The sequence below is a fragment of the Camellia sinensis genome, chromosome 7 (genome assembly GCF_055761805.1).
Source record: "Camellia sinensis isolate YWXY chromosome 7, ASM5576180v1, whole genome shotgun sequence".
NCBI lineage: Eukaryota > Viridiplantae > Streptophyta > Magnoliopsida > Ericales > Theaceae > Camellia > Camellia sinensis.
Window position 1 is genome coordinate 165699322 of NC_138967.1, and position 15957 is coordinate 165715278.

The 15957-nt window shown below is 45.1% G+C and overlaps 1 protein-coding gene across 1 annotated transcript; it reads right to left on the reverse strand.

Annotated features, from left to right (window-relative positions):
- Positions 1 to 12572: 12572 nt before the first annotated feature.
- LOC114309421 (uncharacterized) lies at positions 12573 to 15452 on the reverse strand. The gene is made up of 3 exons (XM_082881334.1): positions 14078 to 15452; positions 13074 to 13312; positions 12573 to 12935 (listed from the first exon to the last, which is right to left on the reverse strand). Exons 1-3 carry the CDS (start codon positions 15450 to 15452, stop codon positions 12573 to 12575), a joined length of 1977 nt encoding a protein of 658 aa, XP_082737460.1.
- Between the last annotated feature and the right edge of the window lie 505 nt (positions 15453 to 15957).

Genomic DNA, 15957 nt, shown 5'->3' on the forward strand with positions numbered 1-15957 from the left:
GAGAGAACAACAGGTTTGCAGATTCATTAGCAACTCTATCTTCTATGATAGACATCCCGTCTGGAGTCCGGATGCGTCCAGTCATTATTGATCAGAAGTTCGTGCCAGCATACGAGTCGATTTCCGCCATAGATGAGGTTCAAGACGGCAACCCCTGGTATTACGACATCTGGAACTTCTTGGAAAAGGAGACATATCCACTAGGGGCAAATGCTAAGGATAAGAGGGCTGTCAGAAGAATGGCTGCTCAGTTTATCATCTGCGGGGGCAAGCTGTACAAAAGGGGCCATCTGGGAATGCATAAGCTCTGTGTAGAAGCTGAAGAGTCAAAAGGCCTGATGGAAGCCGTCCATGGGGGGGAGTGCGGTGCACACATGAATGGAGTAATGCTGGCTAGAAAGATCCTCAGACAAGGCTACTACTGGTCAACCATGGAGGAGGATTGCATTAGTTTTGTTCGGCGATGCCACAAATGTCAAATTCATGCAAACCGCATGAACATCCCGCCGTCAAAACTGTACAACATGACTTCGCCATGGCCTTTTTCAGTCTGGGGAATTGATGTGATCGGAGCTGTTACCCCGAAGGGGTCAAACGGGCATGAGTTTATCCTGGTAGCGATAGATTATTTCACAAAGTGGGTCGAGGCCCAATCATACGCGGTGTTGAAGGCGTCGCACGTCGCAAAGTTCATCAGGAACAACATCATCTGCCGCTACGGGGTGCCAAACGAGATAATTTTAGATAATGGTTCCCACTTCAAGAAAGAAGTGATAGACTTGTTGGAGAAATACAATGTGGCTTTCCATAAGTCATCTACATACAGGCCGCAGACCAACGGAGCGGTTGAGGCCGCCAACAAGAATATCAAGCATATACTACAGAAGATGGTGGAAACCTATCGAGATTGGCCAGACAAGCTGCCATTTGCTCTGTGGGGCTACAGGACTTCAATCAGGACTTCTACTAGAGCAACTCCATATTCATTAGTCTATGGAATGGAGGCTGTTCTACCCATTGAGATTGAGGTTCCGTCGTTACGAGTATTGGCTGAATGCCAGATAGTCGAAGTAGATTGGCAGCAAAGCAGATTCGAAGAACTCATGCTCTTTGATGAAAGAAGACTGAAAGCACTGTACCACATTCAAGGCTATCAACGCAAAATCGCCCGGGCTTTCAACAAGAAGGTTAAGTCCCAGAATCTGAAGGAAGGAGATTTGGTGCTCAAAGACAACCGAGCTCCCATCCACGACCCAAGGGGCAAGTTCAAACCCAATTGGACTGGTCCTTACATCATCAAAGCTATCTGGTCAGGTGGAGCTGTGGTTCTGATGGATCTAGATGGCTTGGAGTTCTCACAACCGATCAATATGGACAAGTTGAAGAAATACTATCCTTGAGAGGCTCGCTAGGCCGAAAACCCGAAAGGGCGACCTAGGCAAAAGTCAGAGCACAAAAAATTAGAAAATATAAAAACTGAGCTCGCAAGGTTGAAAACCCGCAAAGGGCGGCCTTGGCAAAAGTTAGAGCGCAAAAGGAGAGTGAAAATACTCGAGTGAACCTTAGCCTGAACTACGTAAGGCTTGATTCCCATCTTTGGGATACGTAGGCAACTTCACCTTGAAGTTCAGCCATAAACTTTTCCCGATCAACTCTGTCCATTTTGATCATCTCAGTCATCTTTATCCATCAGCATTTATCGTGATCTCCGGTACAGTGCTGTTCAAACTAGGGGCAACTTTCCGTTGCCGCGACGGTGCAAAGTTACTCAGACAAGGGGCAACTTTCCGTTGCTTTGCAATGCCGCATTGTTCTTCAGACTAGGGGCAACTTTCCAGTTGCAGGGATCTGGGGTTGTGCATCTCAGTGACAGATCTTCGGCGTGTCCAGTTCTGATCCACATCGAAAATAGTTTTGAAAAGTTTTAATAAAAGTTGACTTTGTTCAAATCAATATTTTTACGACTGAGACCATTTTTGGACCAAAAGCGGAAAATTTTCAGTACCACAACTTTCAATTTCGTTGATTTCAAAACTGAGTTCTCCTGCTCTTGCATTACAATCGAGGTTGCTTTTTTTAGTACATTCGTAAAGAAAACTTGAAAATGCTAAATAAGCAATAAATTTGGGGCATAGTTGAATCAAGTATCTCTGCGTCCCCTCCCAGAGCTGGACGAAGCATCTGATGCCAAGCTAGGCCCAACCTGTGCCTCCTCATTGAGCCAATCCAAGCACTCATCGGACAAAGTGCAACTGAAAGCAGAAGCAGGGGCCAGGAGCTCTCTCGTCCTCCATGCTGTGGCATATCGGGCAAGCTGTGCACCCCGGATCGGGAAAGCAGCTGAGTACTCAATTCCCTCCGGTGGGCAGGTCTGATCATGACCGAACTGACGCAGGAACCGGAACGGAAAATAAAATACGCAGTGGGTTAGACCAATCAGTTGGATCCCAATCAGCCGAGACATACTATAGCTCATGGCCGGGAGGTTGAGCCAAGGGCAACGCCAAGCAATGCCGTCTGTGGACAAATTGCACATCCAATCGAACCACCACCTTTCGTCAAGAGCATTGACTAGGCGCTGCCGAAAGAAGTAGCCTCGAGCTGAATAGGTCGGGCAAGAGTCCACAACCTGCAACTTGTCCATTAACCATACCTAGGGGAGGGATGGAAAATGAGAGAATAAAGAAAAGAGAGATGTACGATGAGAGAAAAGTAAGACAAGGGTTTTGTGAGAAAAACTGAGCCTGAGGGTCGAGTGATGTGAGCAAATATATATGTAAGGTTGGGTGGGAAACATTACCTGCAGTAGCAGTGGACTCCCAGCAAACCTAGTCGCCTCCCGGCAATAGACAGAATCTAAGCCCATCAGTGTCTCGGCCAAGGTCATGGCAATACAGCTCTTTCCTTCTCTCAAACCTTGGGCGACTTCAATCAAGCGAATGCTCGCCCCGCCGAAGCCCGAGGAAAGCAGAAAGTGAGACAACAAACATAAGCAGAGGGCATATTGCCGGAAACCCTGCCAATAATGGTTGCTGCGGTCACCGGCGTCGGAAAAACGATGGATCAAGCCGAGGATGTCCAGTTCCCCACTGCAGATCAGAGATCGAGCGTCATGTGCCGTGAGCCCACACATCCGCCCTAAAGCCTGAGCGTGGCCAAAACGGAGCTGGGGCAAGATCACTTCAGAGCATTCAGACTCCATCAAAACCTGAAAATCTTCGAAAGTGGGGCACATCTCTTGGCCGCCAAAGCTAAAAACATGCGTCACTAGATTCCAGAACCTTACCGCGGCATGGAGAAAAGGAAGCTGTAGCGGAGTACGGCTCAGCGTGAATAGTGCATTCAAGCCGAAACCCCAGAAATTCAGCTTTTCCGAGCCATCTAGAGAAGAGATCCAAGATGTGACATTTTCTGCGAGAAACGCCTCCATCTTTGTCTAAAACTAAGATGAAATGAATGTTCCCGAAGTTGAGGCTTTTATAGAAGGAAAAACACTATTCACGGGGACACGTGTCAAAAATCTGATGGCTGCAGGACTGAATGGCCGGCCAGCCACCTTTTCTGGCTGGCCAGCCATTTACTTTTTGCAGAACTGGCCGGCCAGCTGTCTCTCTCCACAAAAATGGCCGGCCGACTTCCAGGGATGGCCGGCAATGCTGCGGTGTATCCCTCTGGCCTTGCTTTACCCTTCGAGGGAGAGTTCCAAGCATTTCCATGTAACGGGAGAGTCAAAGGCCTTCATCTCCCTCCGTTTCGGATGCGTTCCGATACCCAGATCGTCAGAAGTACACTCTGTTGTTATTGAGTTTTGTTTATCGAGTTGTTGTTTTGCTTATCGAGTTGTTTGTCGAGCGGACGTGTTTCGTGTTTTTGAGTCATTGCTCTATGTTTAAGCAATTTTTGTTAAAATCTTGTTTATTTGTGTTGTTGCATTTTGCTTATCGAGTTGTAAACTTGCTAAAGGTCCTGTTATATCTTAGCAAGTTGCGTTGCTTAGTTTGTTGCGTCGGTTCACTACCTGACTTGGTGATTACACAATGCACATTTCCATTCAATTTCATTTTTGTGCAAAATAAATTGATGCGATACGATGCTAAAAATACAAACACCTTTTCAAAAGCTATTTCATTTCATCATGCTTTACAACAAACAAAGGTACAAGTTTTACAAAAAAAATAAAACTGCCTAACAATGTGCAAAGTGCTACAAACTACTAGCAAAAAGAAAAATAAAGCAGGAAATAGCAACATCAATGTCCTCGGGAGTGGGAACGAGAAGCACTCCTCATCCTCTTCTGCGGGACAACCTCCACACCATCATCATCATCTAAGTCGGAGCTGTCATCCTCAGGATCCCCCTCAGCCTCGCCTCTATTCCCCGAGCCAAAACCGGAGCCCCCCTCCTCAGCAGATGTCTCTGACTGACGGTCGGTAGCCTTCTCCTCCTCCTCAGCATCCTCCTCCTCCTCATCAGGCTCCACCTCCACAACGTGAGCCCTGCGTCTGCGGACAGGCCCTCCTCGAGCTCCTCGAAAAGGCCTAGATGGCCCGGATCCTCGGGAAGGCCGGGATGGCCCCGCCCCCTGAAAAGGCCCAGATGGCCCAGCTCCCCAAGGAGGCCCAGGTGGCCTGGCCTGCGACTGACCGGACCATGAAGGCATCTGAAAACAAAGAGTTCAATTCAAATACATCAGTCCAAATATATACATCAGATGCAGATACAAGCAAAGGCTACGTGAAGTGGGTGCATGTAAATACAATGTACAAGAGGGGTGTGTGTCAGATGTGCTCTACACAAGTAGTCTATCGATGCAGTAGAAATCAACATGTCATCAGAAGTATGATAAATGCCAGAAAACTGAAGGGTACCTGAATGCCCGCGACGGACAACTGTGCCTCCCTACGCAGGACCATGCCCTCGAGTGTGGCCACCAGTCCAACCACCTCCTCCATGTACCCTCGCGGTGGCTGCAAAAATGAGTTCATAATCATCAGTGAACAAAAGAATGTCTAAACATCTGAATGATGAATGAAAAACAGTGGAGCATACCAGCGGTGAGTCAGGATCAATGGCGTATCGATCACTGGGCATCGGAGGCTCTAGTGGGATCGGGGTCGGAGAGATCGCCCCATACTGCCACGCCATCAACTCAGTGGGCATATCTGGCCATCCAGGATGAGGATAAACCGACGGAGTCGGAGGAACCGGTCTACTCCCTCCTCTAGATGTACCAGCCCTGCTAGTAGAAGGGGCGTCTGTAGCCCGAGCCTGAGCCTGGCCCGAGGATGACATACCGGCAGGCCTCATCATCGGGATATGAGCTCCCGTCAATGGAGGCATCAAATATATGTGACGGTAAGTGGCGTAGTCCCCCTCCTCAATGTGTAGTAAAGCATCACTACCCAGCATGGCGCCGACTACCTCCGAGTAAGAGAGCCTGTCAGCAGTCCGCATACTGGCTGGGGGTACTGCGGGAAGATCCTGAGAAAGATACCCCCATACCTGGCGCAGAAAGCGTTCCCCCAGAAACCAGGCCCTGCCAACCGGCCTTTCGAGCAGGACCCTATACTGGGAGATGTCTGACGCTCCGGTATACTGAAGTCGGAGACCATCACCCAAACACACCCAAGGCTGCCATGTGATCTGCGGATGATAAATGCATAAACCGATCAGAAGTTGAGAATATACAGAGCAAATCAAAGATAAAAATGAAAGGAACTGAAAGTTCCGAGGTACCTCTGAATGTCGCACAGTGTCAAAGTACTGTCGCAGGCGAAGGAGGGTCTCTCGAGGTCTCGGCCGGTGCGGGCCCTCGAACACCAATGAATATGGGGTCATGGGAATCCCTACCACCTCCAGCTCTGGGGCTAATGATGGGAAGTATACATAGACCCATAGCTGAGAAAAGCAGTGCAGAATGTAAGTACGAAATGCTGAGAGCAAAATACAGACTGTAAAAGTGTGCCGTGTGTGCAATGTACAAGTGATGAGAAGCAGAGATGTAAATCAAGAGGACAGAAAAGTACCTCCCAGGCTCTCCAGTAGCCGCCAAGTAAATCGCCCCGTCCGCGGGAGGTCGCGCTCATATAAAAGTAAAGGGTAGCCAGGCCGGCGCCACCCCAGTCATATCTACTGACCTGTGATAGGTCGACTAGAGCGCTCAGCAGATATAACCCAACAGTGTTCCCTCTGTCGGCAAACAGGGTAGTCCCGAAGAGGAACATAAGGAAACCACGGGCGTACTGCTCCGTCTCCTCGGGACTCTCAGGCACCATCTCCGCCCGCCGGAAGTGGAAAGAGAACCAAGTGTATCGGACTCTCCCGGAGACCCTGTCAACTGGCGGGCGAGCCCCCAATAAATACATCCAAGCGGCCTCCCACTCTCCCATATCCTCATCATAGGGAATGGACCAACCTCCGATGTCTAAGCCGGTCAGCACAGCGAAGTCTAGGGGCGTCATGGTCATATCTCCAGTGGCAGAGAAATGAAAGGAGTTGGTGGTGTCCCACCATCTCTCTACCAAGGCTGCCATCAGTGTCCTCCTGGCAGGACAACGTGACAACCCGACGCAGAAGGGCCCGAATCCTGCCAAATCTACCAAGTCTCGGACACCCTCCGGGAGCTCGGCGTACCAGTCCCGCACGATGGTGGAACCATACCCCCGCACACTGCAGGAACAAACCTGCATTCAGAATGAATACATGTGTCAATAATGAAATGAATGGGCTGTGTGCCAATGAGATGAATGGGCTGTGTGCCAGCATAATGAATGGGCTGTGTGCCAGTATAATGAATGGGCTGTGTGCCAGTACAATGAAATGGGCTGTGTGCCAATGAAATGAAATGGGCTGTGTGCCAATGAAATGAATACATGTGTGCCAGTATAATGAATGGGCTGTGTGCCAGTACAATGAAATGGGCTGTGTGCCAATGAAATGAAATGGGCTGTGTGCCAATGAAATGAATACATGTGTGCCAATGAGATGAACTGGGCTGCGTGCCAATGGAATGAAATGGGCTGTGTGCCGATGAAGTGAAATAAGCTACATGCAAATTCTAGTCTGGGCTGCGTGTTCAGAAAATTTGAAGTTTGGGCTGCGTGTTCAACTTTCAGTTAAATTGTGGGCTGCGTGTTCACTATCTACCAGGGCTGCGTGTTCAGAAAATTTGAAGTTTGGGCTGCGTGTTCAACTTTCAGTTAAATTGTGGGCTGCGTGTTCACTATCTACCTGGGCTGCGTGTTCAGAAAATTTCAAGTTTGGGCTGCGTGTTCAACTTTCAGTTAAATTGTGGGCTGCGTGTTCACTATCTACCTGAGCTGCGTGTTCAGAAAATTTGAAGTTTGGGCTGCGTGTTCAACTTTCAGTTAAATTGTGGGCTGCGTGTTCACTATCTACCTGGGCTGCGTGTTCAGAAAATTTGAAGTTTGGGCTGCGTGTTCAACTTTCAGTTAAATTGTGGGCTGCGTGTTCACTATCTACCTGGGCTGCGTGTTCAGAAAATTTGAAGTTTGGGCTGCGTGTTCAACTTTCAGTTAAATTGTGGGCTGCGTGTTCACTATCTACCTGGGCTGCGTGTTCAGAAAATTTCAAGTTTGGGCTGCGTGTTCAACTTTCAGTTAAATTGTGGGCTGCGTGTTCACTATCTACCTGGGCTGCGTGTTCAGAAAATTTCAAGTTTGGGCTGCGTGTTCAACTTTCAGTTAAATTGTGGGCTGCGTGTTCACTATCTACCTGGGCTGCGTGTTCAGAAAATTTCAAGTTTGGGCTGCGTGTTCAACTTTCAGTTAAATTGTGGGCTGCGTGTTCACTATCTACCTGGGTTGCGTGTTCAGAAAATTTGAAGTTTGGGCTGCGTGCTCAACTTTCAGTTAAATTGTGGGCTGCGTGTTCACTATCTATCTGGGCTGCGTGTTCAGAAAATTTGAAGTTTGGGCTGCATGTTCAACTTTCAGTTAAATTGTGGGCTGCGTGTTCACTATCTACCTGGGCTGCGTGTTCAGAAAATTTGAAGTTTGGGCTGCGTGTTCAACTTTCAGTTTAATTGTGGGCTGCGTGTTCACTATCTATCTGGGCTGCGTGTTCAGAAAATTTGAAGTTTGGGCTGCGTGTTCAACTTTCAGTTAAATTGTGGGCTGCGTGTTCACTATCTACCTGGGCTGCGTGTTCAGAAAATTTGAAGTTTGGGCTGCGTGTTCAACTTTCAGTTAAATTGTGGGCTGCGTGTTCGCTATCTACCTGGGCTGCGTGTTCAGAAAATTTGAAGTTTGGGCTGCGTGTTCAACTTTCAGTTAAATTGTGGGCTGCGTGTTCACTATCTACCTGGGCTGCGTGTTCAGAAAAGTTGAAGTTTGGGTTGCGTGTTCAACTTTCAGTTAAATTGTGGGCTCCGTGTTCACTATCTACCTGGGCTGCGTGTTCAGAAAATTTCAAGTTTGGGCTGCGTGTTCACTATCTACCTGGGCTGCGTGTTCAGAAAATTTGAAGTTTGGGCTGCGTGTTCAAATTTCAACTATTGTGGGCTGCGTGTTCACTATCTATCTGGGCTGCGTGTTTAGAAAATGTAAAGTATGGGCTGTGTGTTCGCTTTCGAATTCGGGCTGCATGTTCGATAGATCAGTGTTTGAGCCGTGTGTTCGCCTCTTAACTAATGTGTACTGTGCGTTCACAATTAATTAGTGAGCCAAGTATTCAGAAATTCGAGTGTTTAAACTACATGTTCAGGATGCAAGCAAAGTACTAAGCTAAACTGCGTGTTCAAGCATGGCAAATGTCACGCCCTACACCTGCCCCTAAAGGTTTGGGCATGACCTAAGCAAGACCTGTCATAAAAAAAACTGGTGTACACACCGCACGGGGCCTTATCGGAAGCATAAAATATTAATATAACAAAAATACAAGCATACTCCATTGAGCTATTTCTAATATGCCAGGATCTCATGCATTACATACATCAACAAAAGCGGATAAAGTTTAAAACTATATCCTTGGATATCGTGTATAACATATACATTTACAGTCCTAGCCCGATAATTGGGCATAACAAAAGGAATATAAAAGTTAAGTACAACATCCATAGGTGGCTCTCAAAAGCAGACCCATATCTTAGCAGCTTCACAAAAATAAATGGCCTGGTATGGTGCCTAAACATGTAAAGGTTGACAAAAGGGACAGCGTCAAAGTTAGGACTGACCCCCCTGATTGATAACCTACAGAAACAGACATAATAGAGAGTGAGCCGAGCCCAATGAGTAGTAATACATAATGAAAGACGTCTGACTTGAAGCTTAAATACATCAATACATAAAAAGATGTAGCATGCACATGATTTGTCTGATTCTGCATTTAGCTCATAATGGCCCTAGGCCTATTCCCGTGACATAAGCTTGTGGCTATAAGCCCTTGAAACATGATGGCACGAAGCCCTTGAACATATGGCACGAGGCCCTTGAACATATGGCACAAGGCCCTTGTATTACACTTGAAACTTGTGGCACATGGCCCTTGAAAATGTACTTGAAACTTGTGGCACACGGCCCTTGAAAATGTACTTGAAACTTGTGGCACACGGCCCTTGAAAATGGCATATAGCCCTTGTAAATGCTTTTCTTTACGTATAACATTAACATATCTTAAACATGCATAAGAGCATTACATGCTTGAGACATTAACATGATTGCATAACATAACATAAGTACTACTACTCACAGTGTTAAGATGGCGTGTTGCTTCCTTCTGGAATGTGCCCTGCACACAAGTAATACATTAGTCTCTCTTTTTTATAAAGCATTTCCTGAGTCTTACACCTTGCATGCTTACAACCACTTTAAAATCATCTGTAAAACATTCTAAAAATACCAGAGAAACAAGCACTCAAAGCTAAACAAACATTTAATTTTTCCTGAAAATGAGTCCTCCGCTCGAGCGTAACTTTGGCCGCTCGAGCGGACTGTAAATTGCACAAAACTGCTGAGAGGTGGTTTTTCCCGCTCGAGCGGGCTTTCCTACGCTCGAGCGGACCAAGCGAATTTTCTGAAATTCTGGACCTTCATTCGAGTCCCAACCAGGTATTCATTCCATTTTTACATGCAACCCAAGGTTAGGTTAATGCAATATACTCACCTAACTTCACTATAACATGAATTCTACCTTGAGTATCATAAATTAAGCAAGATTAGGAGCTTTAAAAAGTCATCTCCCTCTCTAATTCCACTCTTGAATTCAAGTTCTTTCATATCTTTGAAACATAACACATGATATATACATAATTCCATGAAGTGATGATAGAAAACCATAGATTGAAGTATACTTTCATACCACACCCAAATCTAGATGCCTAAGAAACCAAGTAAGAGAAACCCTCATCATTCATGCATGAATTAGACATGAATCAAACATACACATCAATACAAACTCTAGGTGGCCATAGCAAGAAGGATTTGAGCTTACCTTGAATTCAATCCTACACCTCTAACAATTTTGCCAAGCTTCCTTGTGGAATCCCTTCTCCCCCGATTTCTCCTCTTTTCCCCTACAAAATGGTATTCACGTTTGTTTGTTTTTTATCAAAGCTCCTAAAGGCTTAGAGATATATATATATATATATATAAGTAAGGCATAAGTAAGGCATATAAGACAAAAATGGATCGTTTAATCATTCCAAAATTAAAATTTCACAAACATGCTTAATATTATCTAAAAATTATGCTGATTACGGATATATAATCAATTTCAGCTAATTAAGCTGTTAAGGCTTCCAATTTCTAATTCAAACGCGTTGATGGTGACAGATAGTTTCCTTGTGAGACAGATAGACATTCATAGACATGGAATTCACTTCCTTAATCATAATTTTTCATGGAACTACACAGTAAGCATTTAAGAAATCATGTACGAGGGTCGGGTTATTACACTCTCCCCCCCCCCTTTAAATAAGTTTGGTCCTCCAAACTTGGGTTACCTTAGGGTTGGAACAGGTGTGGGTATTGATGTTGCATTTCCTCCTCTCTTTCCCATGTTGCGTCGATTCCGTAATGTTCTTGCCACTCAACTTTTACCATTGGAATCTCACAGGTTCGTAATTGTTTTACTTGTCGGTCCAAAATGCGAATTGGTTTTTCCTCATAAATCAACTTGTCGTTCAACTCAATTTGATGGTAGTCAATAACATGTGACGGATCCGGAAGGTACCCACGAAGCATAGAGACATGAAACACGTTATGCACTTGACTCATATGTGGTGGAAGGGCAACTCGGTAAGCTACCGGACCCACTTTTTCCAGAATTTGAAAAGGACCGACATACCGGGGTGTCAACTTACCTTTCTTTCCGAATCTTGGGTGCCCCTTCATCGGAGTGACTTTCACGAAAACATAGCTATCCTCGTCAAATTCCAAATCTCTCCGTCGGTTATCAGCATAGCTTTTCTGCCTACTTTGAGCAATTTTCAATCTCTCCTGAATAACGTGGACTTTTTCAGTAGTCAACTGAACAATTTCAGGCCCTAATAAGGATTTATCCCCAACTTCAGCCCAGCACACGGGAGAACGGCATGGTCTTCCATACAAAGCTTCATAAGGTGCCATGTCTATGCTCGAATGGTAACTATTATTATACGCAAATTCTATCAACGGGAGATGGGTTTCCCAACTGTCTTGAAAATCTAGTACACACATTCGGAGCATATCCTCAAGAGTCTGTATCGTCCTCTCGGATTGACCGTCGGTCTGAGGATGGAAAGCTGTGCTGAATTTTAATTCTGTACCCATTGCTTCCTGTAAACTTTGCCAGAATCTAGAAACAAACTTAGGATCTCTGTCTGACACAATCGAGACCGGAACACCATGAAGCCTCACAATTTCATTTACATAAATCTCTGCTAATTTATCTGCGTTATACTGAGTTTTTACTGGCAGAAAGTGGGCGGACTTAGTTAATCGGTCCACAATGACCCAAATTGAATTCATACCTCGAGGAGTCCGTGGTAACCCCATAACAAAATCCATAGTCAAATGTTCCCATTTCCATTCTGGGATGGGAAGAGGTTGCAATAATCCGGCAGGTCTTTGATGCTCCGCTTTTACTTGTTGGCATTGCAAGCACTTAGAAACAAACTCCGCAATCTCCTTCTTCATACATGGCCACCAAAAATTCTGCTTTAAATCTCGGTACATTTTAGTACTCCCTGGATGCATTGAGAACCTTAAGGTATGTGCGTCCTCCATCAATTTTTGTTTAAGACTCATCACATTGGGAACGCATAGTCGGTTTTGAAATTTGAGCACTGAATCTACCACCCCGAATCCCGGTTTTGGTTTTGTTTCGAACTCATCATGTATCTTCCTCAAAGTTTCATCTTCCATTTGGTGCACTTTAATCTCTTCCAATAAGGTTGGTTGTGCTACTATCGCTGCTATTAGGGCTTTTTGACCATGTAACACAAGGTTCAATTCTTCCTTATCCAATTCAATTACTAAGTCCTTTTGTCCTGTAACCATACTCGCCATATCTGCTGAAATCCCCATATTTTTCCGACTGAGCGCATCTACAACTGTGTTGGCTTTACCAGGATGCTAATGAATCTGCAGGTCATAATCTTTCAAAAGTTCCAACCACCGTCGTTGCCGCATATTTAATTCTTTCTGAGTGAAAAGGTATTTGAGACTTTTATGATCAGTGTATACCGCACAGGTGCTACCGTACAAATAATGTCTCCATATCTTTAAAGCAAAGACTACTGCTGCTAATTCCAGATCATGTGTGGGATAATTCTGCTCATGGAGTTTCAGCTGTCTAGATGCATAAGCGATGACTCTTCCGTTCTGCATAAGTACGCAACCAAGCCCTTTGTGTGAAGCGTCACTGTAGATCACAAATCCTTCTGTACCGGATGGTAAGGCCAAAACTGGTGCTGTTGTCAACCTTGTCTTCAATTCCTGGAAAGCAGATTCTTGTTCCTCTGACCATTCAAATGCAACTCCTTTTCGTATTAGTTGTGTAAGTGGCACAGCAATTTTAGAAAAATCTTGAACAAATCTCCTGTAATAACCAGCTAACCCCATAAAACTACGCACCTCAGTCACATTAGTGGGAGTTGGCCAATTTACGACTGCCTCAATCTTGTGTGGATCCACAGAAACTCCTTCCTTTGTGATGATATGCCCTAGAAATGCCACCTCTAGTAGCCAGAATTCACATTTCTTCAGCTTTGCGTATAATTTCTTTTCCCGGAGGATTTGAAGGATCAAACGGAGGTGATTCTCGTGAGCATCTGCATTCTTCGAATAGATGAGAATATCGTCAATAAAGACCACTACAAAGTCATCCAAATAGGGCTTGAAAACACGGTTCATCAAATCCATGAAAGCTGCTGGTGCGTTAGTAACTCCGAATGGCATAACCAAAAATTCATAATGACCGTACCGGGTTCAAAAAGCTGTCTTCTCAATATCATCAGCCTTGACCTTTAATTGATGGTACCCAGATCGCAGATCAATCTTGGAAAAGACTTGTGCCCCCTGCAGCTGGTCAAATAGGTCATCAATCCTTGGTAATGGATACTTATTCTTGATTGTAACTTTATTAAGTTCTCTATAGTCAATACAAAGCCGGAGTGTTCCATCCTTCTTCTTTACAAACAGAACCGGTGCACCCCACGGAGACACACTCGGACGAACGAACCCCTTGTCCAATAAATCTTGCAACTGCACTTTCAATTCCTTCATCTCAACTGGCGACATTCTATACGGAGTCCTTGATATGGGTTGAGTTCCCGGTGCTACTTCAATGGTAAACTCAATTTCACGGTCTATCAACTGCCCTGGTAATTCTTCAGGAAAGACGTCCGGAAATTCACACACAATCGGGATCATGTCAACAGTTCCATTCACCACTTGCCCCTCCAAAACACTGCATAAATACCCCTAACCCCCTTTTTGAATTAATTTACATGCCTTTGCTGCCGAGATCAAATAAGGTGGAGAAATTACGCCATGCCCCTGTAAGGTAGACTCTAATTGTCCCGGAGGATGGAAACTGACTCGTTTAGTTAGACAATATATAGTTGCACCATATTTACCCAACCAATCCATTCCCAGAATAATATCAAAATAAGTCATGTCAAGAGGTAACAGGTTGGCATATACCCGGACATCCCCAAGCTCGAGTTCGCAACCACAATAAACAGAAGTACAAAGCACAGAATCTCCCATAGGTGAGGATACACATAACATATAAGACAGTGTTTCTTCAGTTTTGTCTAAGTTTTGTGCAAATAATTTTGACACAAAGGAATGAGTAGAGCCAGAGTCAAATAAGATAGAAGCAGAATGACCGTGAACCATAAATGTACCTGACACCACTGTTGCTGCATTCTGCACATCTCCTGGAACCAATGCAAACACCCTGCCTTGTCTCGCTATGTCTTTATTGTTGTTAGGTTTGACCGGCACCTTGGTATTAGTGGTTGGTGTCGACCCTGCTGAGCTAGTAGCAGTCCTGTTACCATTTCGTTGATTTCTCTGAGGGCAATCCTTTATCAAATGACCTGTTTTTCCGCACTGATAACAGGCTCCAGACTTCCATTGGCATATCCCATGGTGCCTCTTTCCACATTCCAAACAAACAGAAATTGTACCCTGATTAGGGGCAGAAGTATTCGAAGTCCCTGAGTTTTGTTTCTTGTTTGGTGGAGTAGCCACTCCCTTTGACCATTGATTATTTTGCCTCTTTCCTTTCCATTCAGCAATCCGGTTCTGAGCAGCAAGATTTCCCTCAGCTATAACAGCCCTCTCCAGCACATCTACGTAGGTAGGCAACTTTAACATATTGACTCGATCCAAGATGGCACCCCGCAAGCCCCCTTCAAATTTTCGTGCCTTTTTATAATCCGTGTCCACCATATGCGGTGCATACCGGGCTAACTCTGCAAATTGGGCCTCATACTCAGCAACAGTCTTGTTCCCTTGTCTGAGAGTTTCGAATTCTGTCACCTTTTTGTCCCGCATACTTTGGGGGAAATATTTATCATAAAACAGCCCCAAAAATCTATCCCATGTTAACTCTGGATGGATTGTCCTCGTAAGCATCCACCACCTCCGTGCCTCGTCTTCAAGAGTGAAGGCCGCTAATTGTACCTTTTGAGCTTCGGTGCAGGGAAAGACTTCAAATAACTTCTCTATGCCCAATACCCAGGCCTCAGCTTTTATCGGTTCTATCCCTCCTTTGAAGGTTGGCGGTTTCATCTTTTTAAACTCCTTAGTGAGGGTGATAGTTCGGTCTTCAGCATGAAAATCTTGCACTACAGGTGGGGGTACTGGTGGTGGTGGCGGCTGTTGGGGAGGCTGTTGCTGTTGTTGCCGTAAGGTCTCTGCCATTTCCATAAGCATTCTTTCCATCCTATCCAGTCGTGCTGAGGTGGCATCTTCCACATCTTCTGTCCTGGTTCTCACCATGATCTACACAACAATTAATTCAATACTATAGGCATAATGCGACATGGTTAGTATTATCAGAGTACACTTAATGTTGCCATCGAACTTGTCTTATATGTTTAGGATGTCATGCATGAGGCCTAAATCCTTTCTAGACACCCTAAAGCTCAATGGATCCGTGTGTGAGATAGCAACTCGTGCTCTGATACCACTGTCACGCCCTACACCTGCCCCTAAAGGTTTGGGCATGACCTAAGCAAGACCTGTCATAAAAAAAACTGGTGTACACACCGCACGGGGCCTTATCGGAAGCATAAAATATTAATATAACAAAAATACAAGCATACTCCATTGAGCTATTTCTAATATGCCAGGATCTCATGCATTACATACATCAACAAAAGCGGATAAAGTTTAAAACTATATCCTTGGATATCGTGTATAACATATACATTTACAGTCCTAGCCCGATAATTGGGCATAACAAAAGGAATATAAAAGTTAAGTACAACATCCATAGGTGGCT